General features: G+C 31.4%; 1 protein-coding gene across 1 annotated transcript; it reads right to left on the bottom strand.

The window, feature by feature from the left end:
- Positions 1 to 2251: 2251 nt before the first annotated feature.
- LOC129961974 (neuronal acetylcholine receptor subunit alpha-5-like) lies at positions 2252 to 14455 on the bottom strand. The gene is made up of 7 exons (XM_056075626.1): positions 14300 to 14455; positions 12006 to 12139; positions 10566 to 10610; positions 10175 to 10284; positions 6673 to 6892; positions 4504 to 4662; positions 2252 to 2370 (listed from the first exon to the last, which is right to left on the bottom strand). The coding sequence occupies exons 1-7, from the start codon at positions 14358 to 14360 to the stop codon at positions 2347 to 2349; spliced, it is 753 nt and encodes a 250-aa protein (XP_055931601.1). The 5' UTR covers positions 14361 to 14455; the 3' UTR covers positions 2252 to 2346.
- Between the last annotated feature and the right edge of the window lie 2979 nt (positions 14456 to 17434).

The raw sequence follows: 17434 nt of genomic DNA, 5'->3' as shown, positions 1-17434 counted from the left end.
AATGAGGAATTTCGTTAATATTTTAATCATAAGAAAGTTTGATTAAATTTTAAATCATACTAAAAGACAAATCCTTTTAAAGATGTATCATTAAATAAAATTGTAATTAATTATTATTTTCATGGATCAATTTATTGTGAGTTTATTTCAAAATGCAACATTCAAAGTTAAAAAAAAATTGTATTTTGACTGTAATCATTATTAAATAAAATTTCTTGAAATATTTGTGGAACATGTATTAAAATTATACAAATTATTTGTATTTGATTTTTAAGATTTTATTAAAATTTATATATATATATATATATATATATATCAAAAAATACTGTGAAAACATTAATATCCAAAATATTCTATCAATATCGGTAAATTTTCATTATATTTGTATTACAACCCTTTTTTTTTTCTTTGATCATTGTCAGCATTTTCTTCACATTTTATTATTTTCCATTATTTTGCAAGATTTTTAAAATAACATTTGTTTACTAAAGGAAATTGCAAATGGAACGAAAAATTCATTTTATATCATAAATAAGTTCTATACAATTCTAGAGTTTTAAATGCGGTTAAAGTTTTAAAGTAGAGGGATCTAAGTTTTCTTACTGAATTTAACTGAACGTATTCCAATTGAAAAAATTTAATTCATTTAAAGATTATCTATTTACGTAGCGATAACATAAACATAACAATATGGTATGATACAAAACTTTTAATTTGAGAATATACCAATATAGAAAATCGTTATGAGGCATTCATATGATTAATATTAACATACATTAAGTACTCCTTCTGTAAGAATATATTTGTATAAGAGATCTAACGCTTGTGAAATTCTTAATTTATCACTTGTATAAGTCTTCTTTTATAGTGAGCACATTTGCTTTTATTTGATTAATTGAATAAAATCAACGAATAGTAAATCCCATTTCTTAGAAGATCCATATTAATTAGAGTTTTTTTTATATATAAGCAATTTTTTAAAAAAATTACAAATATATAGTAATTTGATAAATGTGAAAAAATTGCGTTTATAAGAACATATCATTATAATATTAATATAAACAAATTTTTTCTTCAAGTGGTATTATTTAAATCGGATAAAAAAATTTTTGCAAATTTTTTTTATCCTCTTTTTTATTTACTATGTATTACCAGGGTTTGAATTGTCACATTAAAAAAAATCAATTTATTTTTATCAGCTAGAACAAATGAAAGAAGAAGAAGGTGTTTGGAATTATTCTTATGCTTAAATAATTTTTATTTCTTACTTTATTTAGTAATAAAAGGAAAAATACGTTCATTTCTTAACAAAATTATTCTTAATAAAGTTGTTTAATTGAAATAATTATTCGAAGATTTTATCTCAGTGGAAAAAATGATACAAAAATTACATTAATTTTGGTCAATGAAACAAGCAAACTAAAGGAAAACAATCTAAATGAAATTATATTTCTATACTTCTACTGCGTTGTTAGTAAAAATAAGTGTATTACACATGTTTATTATTATAATTTCAAATAGACATTTTTTGATAAGCTCGTGATTTTCTTTTCTATTTTTTTTCTCATATTACCTAGAAATTATGAGTATTTAAAAAATATTTAATCTTTAAAAATTGTTATATGTATTTTTATTAACACTAAAACTTAAAAAATTCCGAAAAAATTAAATATATTTCATTCCAAACAGCAATTATATTTCAATTTTAGAATGTTCAATAGTATTTACCATCTTAAAATGTTTTTATTATAATTATAAACTTTTTATCAATATGTAAAACAATTTATTAGCAAATTATATGAAGAAATATAAAGACTCAGTAATTCAAATTCTTTTTAGCAACATTTATCAATATTATATTATTTTGAATAAAGAATCACTTTACTAATTTCAAAGGTTTTTTCCTATATTTTTCGATTTATATTATTTAGAAATTATATGCGTCGGCAGCTTTAATCGTTAAAAAAACAATAGGCTCTGAAATTGTATTTTATGAATTCATATATGTATCAAATAAAAAGTATATGTTCAAAATATAAGCAAGAGTCTTTGCACAGTTCAAATAAATGTTAATTACAAAATTTAAGACCAATTAAAAATTTATGCTGAAGTATTTAATATGTTTTGTATATTATATAATTATTTCTTTTAAAAATAGATCTCAAACATTGAAATTGATATTTTGAGGAAAAAAAAGTTTATTTTATATATTAAAGAGAAGCCATTTATTAATGACAGTAAACATAAGAAATAAACAGAAATATTACATTTTAATACAATATATAAAATGATAAATTTACATCCGACTCTTCAAAATTAGCACTTGTTCAACAGTAATCATACTTGTTATACCCAAGGAGATGACAGTATCTACAAAGGAAAATCATGATTTACAATAAATTATAAACTATCTTCTTTATTCTAAACAAGATTTTAAATTTGCTGAATAAACTTAATTATTATATGTTTATAAAAACCCAATAACAATTTGTATTAAAACAAACACAAATATATAGATACAAAATTTAAAAATATACTGTTTTCAAAATTATAATTATTTTTAAAAAATCCAAGCAATATTAAAAACAAATTCAGTGCAATAAGTTTAAATTATTACTAAAGTTAAAATTCAGAGAAAAAAATTTCGATTATCTGTAATATATCTTAAATGACTGACTTCTTATTTTATTTTTCAAATGATAGAGAACTTTTTGATAGCATCGCAATAAGTCATTTTAAACAGCTTAGTTTAATTATATTAACATTCCGTTTGCGAACAACACTACGGCTATTATGAGACAGGCTTCATAATTTGTAATTCCGGTTCAGATAACGAGATTAATACCTGAGTTGGCCTTTCTCTAAACTTCTGCATCACACTAATGGGAAGAAGCTGATCAATGTCAGATTTGACATTGATCAGTCCTCACGTAAAGTGGATCTCTAGTGAAATCGGGTCTCGAGCCTGTTGCTCTCTGATCCGAGGACGGGAACTTACCACTAAACCATTAGAGCCCCGAAATTTTAGATGGGGGTACGCAAGTACCAGTTCTGTTCAAACTGCGATAGACGTTTGATTAAAAAAGGGTATTGCATTTAAAGGACCGAAGAAGGCTGATGTCAATAATATAAGTGAAAAATAATAAAATGTGACATATTTAAAAACATTTATAATGTACAAGTGATAAATGGAATTGCTTAAAATAATATTTATCGAAAAGTAAACATGATTAAATAAGTAGAGAGTTAAAATGCACATTAAATAGTCAATAGCCTTTAACAAGTTAAAAAAACCTTATGTAGAAATTTTCTTCCACCATGTCTTGCAAACTAAGAGATGATTTATGAAAAAAATGAAGACAATGAGCACTAAAATTAACATATTCAAACAAAATATAACATATTGTTTATTATTAAAATCAATATGACAAGATCAACACATTGGCGTCATCTCACCAAAAAGGAGATGGTGGTGAGTATAAACGATAGTGTCCTATACGAAGGCGTATCAACTTGACATCTCCTACAGGATGAATAGGCCATAAACCAATACGAATTGAATACGAAACCAAATACGAATTCATACGATTTGAGTGAATGTGACATTCACTTCTTCACTTCTCGTACAGGATGAATTGGCCATAAACCAAATACGAATTCATGCAATTTGAGTGAATGTGACATTCACTTCTTCACTTCTCGTACAGGATGAATTGGCCATAAACCAAATACGAATTCATACAATTTGAACGAATGTAATTTGTTGTGGATCTGTAGACCCCATCCCGGTGATAGTGACCACCCTTACCTTTAACACAAAGTCCAACAAATGACCCCTTCACTTGATCCCAAGCAGAAAAGGCCCGGTTATTTACCGAACGACTGATACACTCATCGCCACGGACGTTCAACACTTGTGGTTTGGTTGTTCATGAGAAGCAAACAAGGTGGTGACAACTTTTGATGAGAACTCTTTCGTTTGCCTTCGAGGGCAGGAAGGAAAAAAGGCAAAAAACAGCAGACTAAGGGCAGGTAATCTGGAAGCCAGACCAGATCGCTAGAGTACTTTAGGATTGTGGGATTGATTGTTACACCTAAATAAGATGCGCCGTTAGTTTAAATAACATTATAACTAAGCATTTATTATGATATCATTAAAAGCCGAAATAAAATAGATGAAAAAATAAAAATTTAAATAAAAGAAAAAATAAAATAAAATCATTAAAAATTCAAATAAAATGTCTAATAAAAATCCAGAATTCAAAGTGAATCATATACAGATTATATGTCTCTGTCTGTCTTAACATTTTTGCTTTAGATTATTGTTCATTTTCCCATTCAAGACCCATAAGTAGGACCAGTAAATAATAACATCCATCATACAATATGCATTGAAAATGTAGATGTATTCATCATGCAATAAATAACATCTGAAAACCCAACTTAAATTTATAAATTGCAGTTCATTTTGTCTCATTTTTTAATATTCAAAGAAACACTTACATATGGGTCCCTTTGAGGCTTCTTATGTAAGAGAATGTCAAATTTGAGTTGAGAGTAACTCACGGGACAGCAGCTGTGTAACTTTTGCTCGCTGCTAGCTGTCATGGCTATAATTTTCCAGTTTTCATTGCTATCTTCAAAAGTTTCGTTTCCAACACCCTAGAAAATTTAATTTATTTAATTAGTGTAATTCAGTTTAGTTTTATTACCTTTCCACTTTAAAACAACACTAAATCTATTTTGGGACAGACTTCGCCATTCTGAGTCACATGCAGATGACGAGGTCGACGCATGAGCTAGCGGCCTCCTCACCATACTTCCGCACTACTCCGGTGAGAAGACATTTGGCCTCGACGTATTTCACGTACAACCAGCCGCGGCGGTGAAGACTTTGTACCTAAAAACCTCGAAGCCTAGATCTTACCTCTAGTCCACTGCGGGTCTTAAAACGAATTGGATTTTTTTTTTAATGTTTTGACATTTTTGTAACAAACGGCAATGGAATGGAAAAAAAAAATAAACGATAAAAATTCACAAATTTCCTTTCAATCTCAATGGTCGTGGGTATTTGTGACATGGCTGTTTTATTAGACGTTACAATAAAAAAAATTTATGCTAGGTTTTTTTAAAAATGCATATTTTATAATAATTTGATTATTGTGCGACATATTGGCGCAATTGAAATTTCTACACACTCACACACATATATATATTTAGCTTGCCGATTTCATTGATTGATTGTTGATATTTCAGATTTCAAAATTGAGTCCATTTCTTACAGAGTCCCGAAATATAATTTAAATTTTATTCATTTTTATTTTATGTAATAACACAAGCGTGTTATAGTTCTTAAAAAAACACATATCTCAAAACAACAACAATAACAACACTCAGGCTTCTCTTAAGAAATATCTATTTGAAATCAAATCAAAACACGACCATCCACTTCCCTCCGCCACACAAACTCTTTTCATTCATATCTTTTCAAAGAAACAATAACGCCAACGGCGGTGGGGAATCTCGCCAATCATTTCTGCAGACGCCGTGTAATGAAATAAAAAATATTTTTCCTTCATACATCAAATATATAAATAGTTATTATGATCCATTTCTGATAAGTGATATAAGCCGATTTATAAGGCAGCAGATAAAAATACCCTTGATTTGTTAGAAATCAAACTTGACCAAACTAACTTTATTTAGTGTGATTAAAAAAAACCTCTCTATATAATTTATAGTATTTGAGAATTTCTGTTAGCTAATTGATGCTTTAACTTTGAAATTCTAAGCTAGCAACCGTTTCAGCGAGATTTCAAAACAAGACCTCTTTACATATTCAAGTCCATTTCCACTAACCGATACATAATTCAGTAATGACATTTTTTTTTGTTTCTTTCATACGCTCTTTTTTCTGTTGTTTCTTATTTACCAAATATGTTGATTTGACTGATTTGACAATTTAATGCACACTCATTAGGTATGATGAATTTCAGGGAGAATGACCATTATTAAATAATATTAAAAGTTATTCTTTTTTTTTTACTTTGACATAGCACATTTAAAAAAATAATGTTACCGTAGTTAAGTGGACAGTGTTTTTTTTAAATATTTTTTTCTTACATAATTCATGCTTATTTTACTCCAAGAAATGTCAGTTACCTAATGGACATTTTTTATTATTTCGTATAAATAGCAATCAGCTTGATAAGAAAATTTGTATATGTTCCCTGCTCCAATCCGCTCTAAGCCCAACGGAAAAATCTGAATGACCAGACAGCCGCAACAGCAATGGCGCAAACGGAGGTTGAGTCCTAAAGGTCATCACCGGCCACTGTTCAATCTCTCCCATGGGAGGTACGTCCCGTCAGCGGCTATCTGAACCCACACCACTTCTGGTGCTAGAACCATTCAACCATACTGGAAGCTTCTTTTCCTCGTATCTGAGGTGTCCCCGGTAAGAGTCTGCAATTATTATATATCTCGTTTGGATTTCACATAAGTGAAAGATAAAGTAAGCGGAACACCACAAAAAGTTATGTTTTTTAAACTTACCTCTTACTTAAATTTCGCAATATATAATGAAATTGAAATGAAATGTTGAATCAGCGATGACAATCTAACATTTTTTTTTTTTTTATTCTTATGGAAAATAAATTTGAAATTACGCACATTTAGAACATCTTGTTCACTCTCTGTTATAATCATTCTGTTCGCATCGTAAGTCCATGAGCCCATCTCGAGAACACAACGGAAAGTGTTGAAGTTCACTTGCCCTTCAACGGAAGGACATCTGGCCTTAAAAGTGAAAGGAGGCGCCCACAACACTGTTCCATTGTGGAAGATGTTAACGTTGGAGAATACCTCTGGCAGTAAAGAAGTGCCGGGAGTTCTGCAATGAAACAAATTATATTTCAGCATTTTGTAATTGATTTTAGAAGCTTTAACCCTTTAGTAGTTTTTGTGGTCTATGATTCCTAAAGGCGAGTTTGTTATTAAACTTACTTGTCTACATGTACGACACATACTCTTCACACACAAGCATCTCATGCTTGGAGAGAAAGCACTGATGTATCCCAAATATCGTGTCTCTCTTCATGTTATACACTTTTTGATCGAGTGTTCTTAATTTAACTCTCACAGAGATCACTTTTTTAATTCGTCATTCTTAGCTTTATCAGACTTGGCGGGGGTTTGACATAGCATCCTAACATTTTCTTATTTTTAAAGGCTATTCGTTTTTTTACATACATCTATTTAATTAATTTTATCGTTGTTTTAATTTGTATGGCAACCATTGAAAAAAACGTTCTCTTTTTTTTTAATCAATTTTTGCTTAGATTTTTGAGTCAAATTTGCACATTTTATTTTTAAAATTTTTTAATTGAATTTTATATAGTTTTTGTCTTTTTATAAAACACTGCACTTCTTTACATGAGTCACATAATTAACTCAGATTTTTTAGTCTGGTATGAAATTGGACCATATGATTCGTGCAGTATGGTCAAAAATGGCTCTTGCGCCCCCCCCCCCCAAAAAAAATCTAAACCTTACAACAATGACAATACTAGTAGTTGAAAAGTTATTTAGTGAGTAAATGTTCCCACTTTCTATTTATCACTAAATTATGATTTCACTTCCGGAGTTATATGAATACGATGCTTAAAAGACCTTTAGATCTGTCTACTCTGTGATACACAGTCATTGGTATCAATGAACTAAATGAAGGCCGAGAAGACTCACCTCCGGACTTTTGAAACACCTCTCACTCCTCTGATGCAAAAAAATTTTTAAATACAGGGTGGTTACAATTAAACTTCCCCTATAACTAACATCATATAACTCAAAAGGGTGAACAGATTGCAACAAAATTTGGTATATAGACTATACAAGAGATGCGCTCGTGGAAATTTGAAAATAATAACAATAATAATAATAATTTTAAAATGTCTCACCAGATCGCGCATTTTCCGGGAAAACATTCAATTTAACACAATAAACGACCAAAACGGAATATAGAAACAATATTAACAATCCAGAATGAGAATTATGAATAATAAAATGTAACACCGGGAAAAGCTGTCTGTTCTAGGGAAAAAAAAAAAAAATGTCGAGATGCTTGCTAAGAAGAGGAAGCTTTATGCAAAACGGATTGGGGTATGAAACGTTTGCAGCCGTTGTCATGTTTTTTGTCGATGTTTCGGGCTATAATGATGACGGTATGTTTAGTTGAACGTGTGCTATTGGTGAAGCTGTTTTAAGAATTCTTCTGCTGCAGTTCGTGCATTTCGTCGTATAAGGAATCTATGGCATGAAGCAATGTGTACTAAAGGTATCCGGGCCATGATTGAGAGATTTGAAGCCGGTGCTGATAAATTCAAATAAGAACGATTGTCAAAATTTTAATTCAACTAATTCATTATTTGGGCTATCTCCTTCTCATTTAATTAACTAATGGTGATTTTTAACAGGATTTTCAAGCGTCTTTAATCTCTGAAAGATAAATAAATGAATACGGAATTCGTACGAGTGCATAAAGGGCATGAGAATATAACATGCTTTCACACTTTGTTTTCAGAATTAAAATAATTAATTCTGATCAAAACACGAAAGATAATTTTCAAAATTATATTTTAATTTTTAATCCAAAATATAAGTCTATCTCACTTCTTCGCATTCTGTGAGTTACAATTTTTAAATCACGCAATTTGTGAAAAAAAATCAGTTTAAAATCATTATTATGTGTATAAAAGCGAGAATAAATTAATTAATGAACGAATTAAGCAGGTTTTTTTATCATCTTAATTGCGGCAAAAGATATTTGAGGATGAGATTTGATGATGTATGAAAATTAGTTGGAATTTGATCACAACAATAAAAGAATTGCTCCAACCTGTGTTTAGAATTGATATTTAAAGAAATATAAAAATATTAAAAAATATTGTATGCGTAAATAACATTGACATCATTGAACAATCAATTTTTAGTATTTTAAAATGGTCAGTGAAGGCTTTTAAGAGATAAAATGCTCTGAAATTATAAAGAATGGACATTACAATTTCTATTATTTTTTATCATATATCTAAGTAAAAATTCCGAGAAATTCTTTCTTAGTTAGCACTATTCCCCCCCCCCCCCCCAAAAAAAGGAGCTAGGCAAATTATAATTATTCTAGGTATACCTTGTTGGACATTTTGAACTATATTTACATCTTGCGTGACGTATTACGTTACACATAGCCATTACTCTAATAGCCAATAAACATTATCATTCTAATAGCAATGATAAAAACAATATCGATTCCCAACTTTCCATTTTATTACATGCTGAGCATGTCACAACATAGAGAAATGAATTGCAGAATTTAAATCAAATAATTGTAAATTAAATTTATAAATAAAAGAAGCACTTGATAGAATGTCAATATTTTTTTTAAAAAGCACTTCACCTTGTTTGTGTTAGTTAAGTAAACCGCTATGATAGTTTAATGAATGTAAGTTATGTCATTCGAAAAAACTTAATTTCTTCATGCCTTAAGTCCCTTAACTGCGAATTGTCTCACATTAAATATTGACGTCACACCCACCTGATAACTGTAACTGTTGATGTTATATAATAATTATCTCTATATTAACTAACGCAGTAAAATGACGTCATATTCATTTTTTTCTGCAAGATCAGCATTGGATATTAAATGAATAAAAAATGCTGACACACTTTTGACTTCTATCGCAAGACTATGATCTGTCTCCATATTAACTATATATTATATTGATGCACCAATTACAATTTAAAACTGTTGGTGTATCATAAGATAAAAAGTTAATGAGCAGTCTGAAAAATTAAACTGTTGAGATGCTTTTGACTTATATCGTATGACTACGAAATATCTCCCCAGAAAGTGCCTGTTGCACCACTTTTTAACTACTATACATCACAACTGTCATTGAATTACTATACTACGAAGTGTTTGTTCTAGGCATAATTGACATGTATATTTCTACATTGTTAATTTTTGATGTTTTATTAACATCTGTTTCCCCTCATTATAAAATACATATTACTTGGACTTGGAATTCTTATGACCACTGCAGTGTTGAATTCTAACCTGCCAGATGATATAATAATTACTAGCCAGATGATGTATACCTGAAAACTCTAAACATGAACTCACGCTGAAAAGAGAGCTACATCAGGTCTCCAAACTTCAGTAGGAGGCAAGGAGAGTTCATCAAGTCCATCGTAATCTGCAGGGTTCCATATGAAGTGGGGATCGTCCCACCACTGCAAAATATAGCAAATATTTTGTATTTATGAAAATATGAATTATTCAATAAGTTTTAAATAAGAATCATATTTAGGACTATTTAACTAAATATAATTACGCATTTAATACATTCGCCTTGTTTTCATCTTCAGTTGTAATTGACTAATAAAAATGTTTTTACGGCAATATCTCATTGGATATTATTAGCTATAAAAAATTTACACATTGCGATGTCCTCTTACGCTGAATTTCAGTATGAATTTATGAAGCAATTCATTTGGAAACTAGGAATTCTTACCATTAGATACATGGCATCCATTGTGATAGTTTTCTCCGTCACATCCTAAATTATAAAAAAAAAAAATTATAAACTATAGTTCAGAATTTGTCATATTGTTTAATAACACAAATATAAACATATACTATCATGATTCAGGATAGTTAATATTAATAGTTAGTGACAAAAAATGTAAGAAATTACCAAGCAAGCAAATGCTCGTTATTGTTGTTGTAAGCACTTTATTCCTAAATTTTATTGGAGGATTATTTGAATATTTTCTAATGCTGCTTAGAATTATCTTTCATTGACTTCAGATTATTTTATAAGCTAGTATTTAATTTATTCCAAAACAGCTTCAGCAAGCCATTTGGAGAAAAAATTATTATTTGTAAAATCTTGGAATAGTATCTCATCTATAGTTTTGAACTTGGAATGGTAACAAAGTCTTTAGAAAATGCCATTCTAAGATCATATACATATATACTACGAAAAAATCATTTTATCTATTCTTTACTATCAGTGCTTCATTTTGTGGATATTAATTTTGAAATCGTATTTCTTCCAGACGCATATATACAACAGAAAAATATCAAACGTTTTATGGGAATTATTTCTAGAATAAGGAAACTCACTTTTATACAAGTATTTTGAATAAAATGTTTTTATATGCTAAAGTCTAAGTGTTCCGGCATTTCTGAGAGTATTTTATAATTATGAATTGTTGTTGTTTATAATGGCACTTGCTATGGACAAGCTAGCTGACGAAGTCAGTGATTTTAATCCAAGGGAGCGTCTCTTATTTTAGTAGCGCCAACTAGGGCCTAGAGTACGTCTTAGCTACTCACGCATCACATTCGCTTGCACAACCCTTTTTTACAGGGGGGTACATTCGCACATCTCACAGATAGAATAGGAAGAACAACCATGCCCGAACCGGGACTCGAAACCAGAACGCCCAGGTCAAGGGGAAGACGCGCTACCCCTATGCCAGGACGCCGGCCCTATAATTATGAATTATTTCCCTTAAATAAAATGTTAAATTTATAATTCAAACTATGGTGTATGGTACACATTAAGTTCTTCTAGAATGCTCGAATTTTGTTATAAATTATTTAAAACTATTTAATTCAATGAAAATGTGGTTAAGATTCTTTGAAGAAGAATCGATATATATTGCTGTTTGCGCTAATAAGGGGTGCAGAACCACAACATTATATCCATTTTTTTTTTCACTTTCTACAAACATCAAAGCGAATGCCTATAAAGATGCTTCGTTTTGAAATTAAAGGCGACCAAATGTTTCTGATTAATCGCGACGATGAAAAATCCTTGCAGTTTTCTTTTTGCCAGTATTGCAAAGTGTTCATTCCCAAATCGGCTAATAAGATTTCAGAAAATCTAAGCCATCCCCAATTGAAATTTTGGAAATCTAGTATCTTTATAAAAATTTTAACTTACCACATCTATGATTCTAAAAGGGGCCAGAACAAATTTCACATGAATAACATCACTGGCCTTTCTGACAGGTCTCACTAGTTTGTCGTAGTTTGCAAACAAATCCTTCCTCAAGTCAGAGTCGTTTTTTACAATTTCTGTAATAAAAATTGCAATGAAAAATCAGAAGAGCAATACAAAGCTTTGCTTGGATAAAGAACGGAAAATCTCTGAACCTATAACATATATAACCTTATAAATTTTTAATTTTTAATAATTATTTTTCTAATACACCCATGCGCACACACGCATATATATATATATATATATCGTGTGTGTGTGTGTGTTACGGCCAAAGCCCAAAATCGATCAATACGCGTTTTGGCCAACGTTGCTGTAAAATTAAAGGCCAATGTCCGATCTTTTCTTGATTTCGGACTTTAGCCGGCCAATTCGCGATGTGACGTGGCACGATCCGCCAAAGTAGGAAGAAAGAAATCAAGAGCATATTGTTTTACACTCTGTTAAAAATGAAGTCTTTAAAAATGAGTACTCCTGTGTACTGTTTTTTTTTAAGTACAATTGTTTCAGAAACGAGTTCAAATATAAGTGACACCTCTGAGTTGATAATAAGCTCGTAATATTTAAAAATATGATATCGTGTTATTCTGCTCTCATATTAAAGCCATAATAGAAATTGTTCAGTGAACGTAACAACGTATTAGTGTGAAGAAGATTAGATTTGCGCCCTTCAAAATGACGAATTATATCTTGAGCAAATGCGTTGCGTATAGTGAATGAAAGAAAGACAAATTGAGTACTCAATTTATCAACTACCTTTAAGGGTGATCCTTAGTCTTTTTCTGCTCCTTAGACCTAATGTTAAAGATCTCAGATCACATTGTCTCCCGAAAAATCGCTTCAAAAATATCAAATTGTTTGCAAAGGCAAATAGCAAATATAAGGACTAATTAAAATAAATATGATCCATCTACCATCATCACATCGGGCTTTGGCAAGGCTTCCCAGCCACTTCGCGAAATGGCCATCCAAAGTAGAATGTACAATATTAATTGTAAGTACTTCGGATTTTGGCCAAACCTCTTGGCCAATTCGCGAATTGGCCGAACTTCGGGCTTTGGCCGTAACATATATATCTTAATCCAATTTAAATTCTCGTTAATTTTTTATTTGTTTCATCTAAAATTCCTCCATATTACTTTATTCAAAATGTTCTTTTATTTCCTGTTCTAAATTCCACTTTTTATTTAATTATTTTCAACGCGTGCTCTCATGATTAATACAGCTCCTAAAATTCAAGACCAGTAAACGCACTAAGAGAAAAATGTCTCATACTTTTCTGTTTTGTTCTGATGCGAGCAGACGTGTTCCTTTTTTCGTCCCCATATACAAACCATGCCCATCCGTTGAAAAATAATCAAAGTTAAATTCCAAACATGCCCTTCCCTTTCTCTCTACATATATGAACGTTTCTTTATATATATTTGTGTATAGAGAGAGATAGAAAAGTATATTTTTACGTAAGTATATATAGAGGGATAGATAGATATAGACGTTTCTTTATATACATATAGAGAGAGAAAGATGTAGACGTTTCTTTTTATACATATAGAGAGAGAAATATGTAGACGTTTCTTTTTATACATATAGAGAGAGAAATATGTAGACGTTTCTTTTTATACATATAGAGAGAGAAAGATGTAGACGTTTCTTTTTATACATATAGAGAGAGAAAGATGTAGACGTTTCTTTTTATACATATAGAGAGAGAAATATGTAGACGTTTTTTAATATAATTATATAAAGAAAGGAAGATATTAAGAAAAGGTTTTTTTTATGGACATAACCCTAATAGCACAAAACGTTCCACAATACTACAATGACTTTACAATATCGTGTAGCTCTGAGAATCTTGAACGACATCATGAAAGTAATACGCATTTTCTTGGTGCTATTAAGAAACTAATTATGCACAGGCAACAGTTTTGCCTTTACTTACGAGTTGATATAACAGCTATATTAGTGAAACATTATTAAAGTTGTATATTTAACAGCCACAACAATAATTCAGCGTAAGTCAATCGTTTTAACGGCACTGCAATAACTGTTTTTTGAAATATTCAATTACATTGTAATTCTTGTCAAGAAATATAATTGTTTTTCTGATCTTTAGAAAACATTTATTTATATTTACGATTGTCATCAAAAAATTTGCGATAAGGAGCAAATTTTCATTTTATGCAATTAAAAATCACTTAGTCATCTTATTATATTAAAAAGGAAAAGAAAAGACTTACCATCCGCAACTACGTTTCCAATTATTAAACACAAAAATAAGGAGAAAGTTAGTACAGCCATGATAGAAAAATTTTGATTGTCTGTTCAAAGCTTTGCGACGTAACGGAGCAATGCATATATATATACCCGGTCTAAATCACAAAATCTTTGATTATGTTTACTTTTGATTTTTTGGATCGATTATCGTGAAAAGATTTTCAAAACAGCACAGAAACATTAAAATTTTCTCATTAATTAACTAGACCCTTATCATCATCATGATGTCCTTCACATAGTCCAGCACATAGGTGAGCGGATAAGGCTAAATTGTGGCCTTGTCACAAGAGCCTGGAACTCAAGAAATTCGATAAACAGAGTTATCGTCTTGAGAGAATTCCACTATTATAAATTTCTAATCTAACTCTTATCTACATTATAATTACTATTAGTGGAAGTAAAATTTCTCTTAATGTGCTGACAGATCAAACAGACCTCATTATTTCATAGGAAAGGATATTTTATGCAAGTAGAGATTAGTTAAGAAAGTAGATACCGTATTTCGTCAAAAACAAATTTGTTTCCATGCAAAGTTTTCGAAATTATAAAAAACTGTTCACGTAAGTTATGGATACCTATTATTTATTCCTTGACCATCGCATATTTTTTTAGGAAATAAGATATTTATTTTGAAAAACAGTTATCCAAACAAATGACATCCTTTGAAGTAAATGGAAATTTAGATGAGTGTGTTTACTAATAGTATGCCGGCGTCCTAGCATAGGGGTAGCGCTTCTTCCCCTTGAGCTGGGAGTTCTGGATTCGACTCCCGGTTCGGGCATGGTTATTCTTCATCTGTTCTATGTATGAATGTACCCCCCCCCCTGTGGGAAGAGGCTGTGCAAGCGAATGTGATGTGTGAGTAGCAAAATCGTACTCATGACCCTAGTTGGCACTACTAAATAACAAGAGACGCTCTCTTTTGGATTAAAATCACTGACTTCGTTCAGTTTCCATGGCAAGTGACATTGGAAACAACAGCAACTAATGGTATTAGTACATATAGTTTAAAACATGAAGTAATTTCATTTGGAGCAGAGCTTGGTCTTTCCTTGGACTTCTTGAGAACACAAAAAATTTAGCGGGCAACAAACCTACACAACGAAATTTTTCATATAGAAATTATAAAAATTTCAAGTAGTTGCCATATCTTTCTTTGCAATATAATAGTGTTTTTATCAATATTGTCATGTCTTAAATATAGTAAAAGAATTTTTTTTTAACTTTTTCTTATGTACATAATATACAGAAAGTATAGCGCCGGCGTCCTGCCATAGGGGTAGCGCGTCTTCCCCGTGATCTGGGCGTCCGGGGTTCGAGTCCCGGTTTGGGCATGGTTCTTCTTCTGTTGTTCTATCTTTGAGATGTGTGAACGTGCCCTCCTGTAAAAAGGGATTGTGCAAGCGAATGAGTGAGGCGTGAGTAGCAAAGTCGTACTCTTGGACCTAGTTGGCGCTACTAAACAAACGAGAGACGCTCCCCCACCGGCTTAAAATCGCTGTCTTAGTAACAGCGGGCTTGTCCATGGTAAGTGTAATAAGAAACAACAACAGAAAGTATAGTAATCGTCAAAAAATACGAACGCGACATTTTGACGAGTCTCCACGTTTTAGACCTGCCTGAGTTCAAAAAGTACATCTTTCGAAAATGTCTGTCTGTCCGCCTGTGACAAAAATAACTCAGAAACACTTTGAGCTAGATGGATGAAATTCAGTATGTGGTCTTTACACTAAATTTGCAGATTTCTATTAAATTTTGAGCACACTCCGTTCAGAGAATGTCTGTCTGTATGGTTGTATGAATGTAAGTTAACATAACAACTGCAAAACTGTAAGAGCTAAATGCATAAAATTCAGTACCTGAATTTAACATCTATAGTATAGGCATCTATCATTATTTAAGTCAAATCCATTGAGGGTTGACCGTCTGTTAGTATGTAATTTCAAAAACATGCCATCCTGGTAACTCAGAAACGCAATGGCTTAAATATATTAAATTTGGTATTAGATTTTGTAACTAGAAGTCTTGTTTTGAATAAAATTTCTGTTTCCATCGGTTGAGAAAAACGTCTCTAAATGAGAAAATTCGATTTTTGGATATTGTTACGGATCTATGATGCTGCTTCCCAGCATAGTTGGTTCCATAGGAGGTCCCAGAGCTTGGCGACAAACTGGGCGACCATTTGGCGACTTGGCGACGCAATTGGCAACTTTGGCACCAAAATAGATTATACACGAAACATCGAGAATTTTCCCGATCCGTCCAGTAGGAACTGAGTTACGCCTCGAACGTTCCCGATTGGTTGAGAGGCTTCTAGCCCCGCCTCCTGAGACCTATAAAAGGAGCAGCCTGCAGCTGCCGAGTAGTCGTGAACCAGTGGAGTGCGAGAATAGTCGGAAGCGACAGAGAAGAGAGTAGTCGGAATCGACGGTAAAGAACTGGCCTTCTAGAAATAAGCGGAGCAGTGACGGAGTGAAGCTAGTGCTGAACTAAGCTGTGCGCTCCTGTCTCCAGTAGAGTCTGGTTGTATGCTGCTGTTGTATGCTGCACGTCTCGGCTGAAGATAATCGTCTTCTGTGCTGTATGTAGTTGTCGTCTTTGTGCTGTCCTGTGTGTCTTCGTGTAAATAAATGTCGGTGTTTTATTTTCTACTGCCACCTGCTGATTGAGCGTTCTCCACATCATATAACTCCCACTATCCAAACGAACCCGGAAATTTCGTAACAATATTATTAACCGCATATCAGAAATTTATCGCCAAAGACCTCGCAAAGGATCACACCAGAGATTCAGTAAAAATGCTAAATTCACGCCAAAAGCTAATATTTTGTGATTATTGTACGCCATTTCCAGGCATGGCTATCTCTAGAATAATACCTCTATTATAAAGTATGCGAGAAAGTTTTTTTGGGGGGACCATTCCAGCTGGTTTATAAAATTAATCAATATAATGAACGTAACTTTTGTGGCATTTTCAATATTTACTGAGTCAATGAATACTAATTGTATACAATGATGCATTGTAAATGTATTAACATCAATTGTCTTACCTTTTATTAAATATATTTCACTAATAAATGTGGTAAAGAAAATTTTTT

The sequence above is a fragment of the Argiope bruennichi genome, chromosome 2 (genome assembly GCF_947563725.1).
Source record: "Argiope bruennichi chromosome 2, qqArgBrue1.1, whole genome shotgun sequence".
Classification (NCBI taxonomy): domain Eukaryota; kingdom Metazoa; phylum Arthropoda; class Arachnida; order Araneae; family Araneidae; genus Argiope; species Argiope bruennichi.
Note: the sequence above shows the minus strand (reverse complement) of the source record. Positions and strands in the feature narration are given on the sequence as shown.

What these genes read in the sequence shown, in the direction of transcription:
- LOC129961974 (XM_056075626.1), bottom strand. Translation starts at nt 14,360, where the DNA reads ATGGCTGTACTAACTTTCTCCTTATTTTTGTGTTTAATAATTGGAAAC. An exon ending in CTTTTAGAATCATAGATGTG is followed by an intron (nt 10,611 to 12,005) that starts GTAAGTTAAAAT and finishes TTTATAATTTAG; the next exon opens with GATGTGACGGAGAAAACTAT. An exon ending in TGGATGCCATGTATCTAATG is followed by an intron (nt 10,285 to 10,565) that starts GTAAGAATTCCT and finishes TATATTTTGCAG; the next exon opens with TGGTGGGACGATCCCCACTT.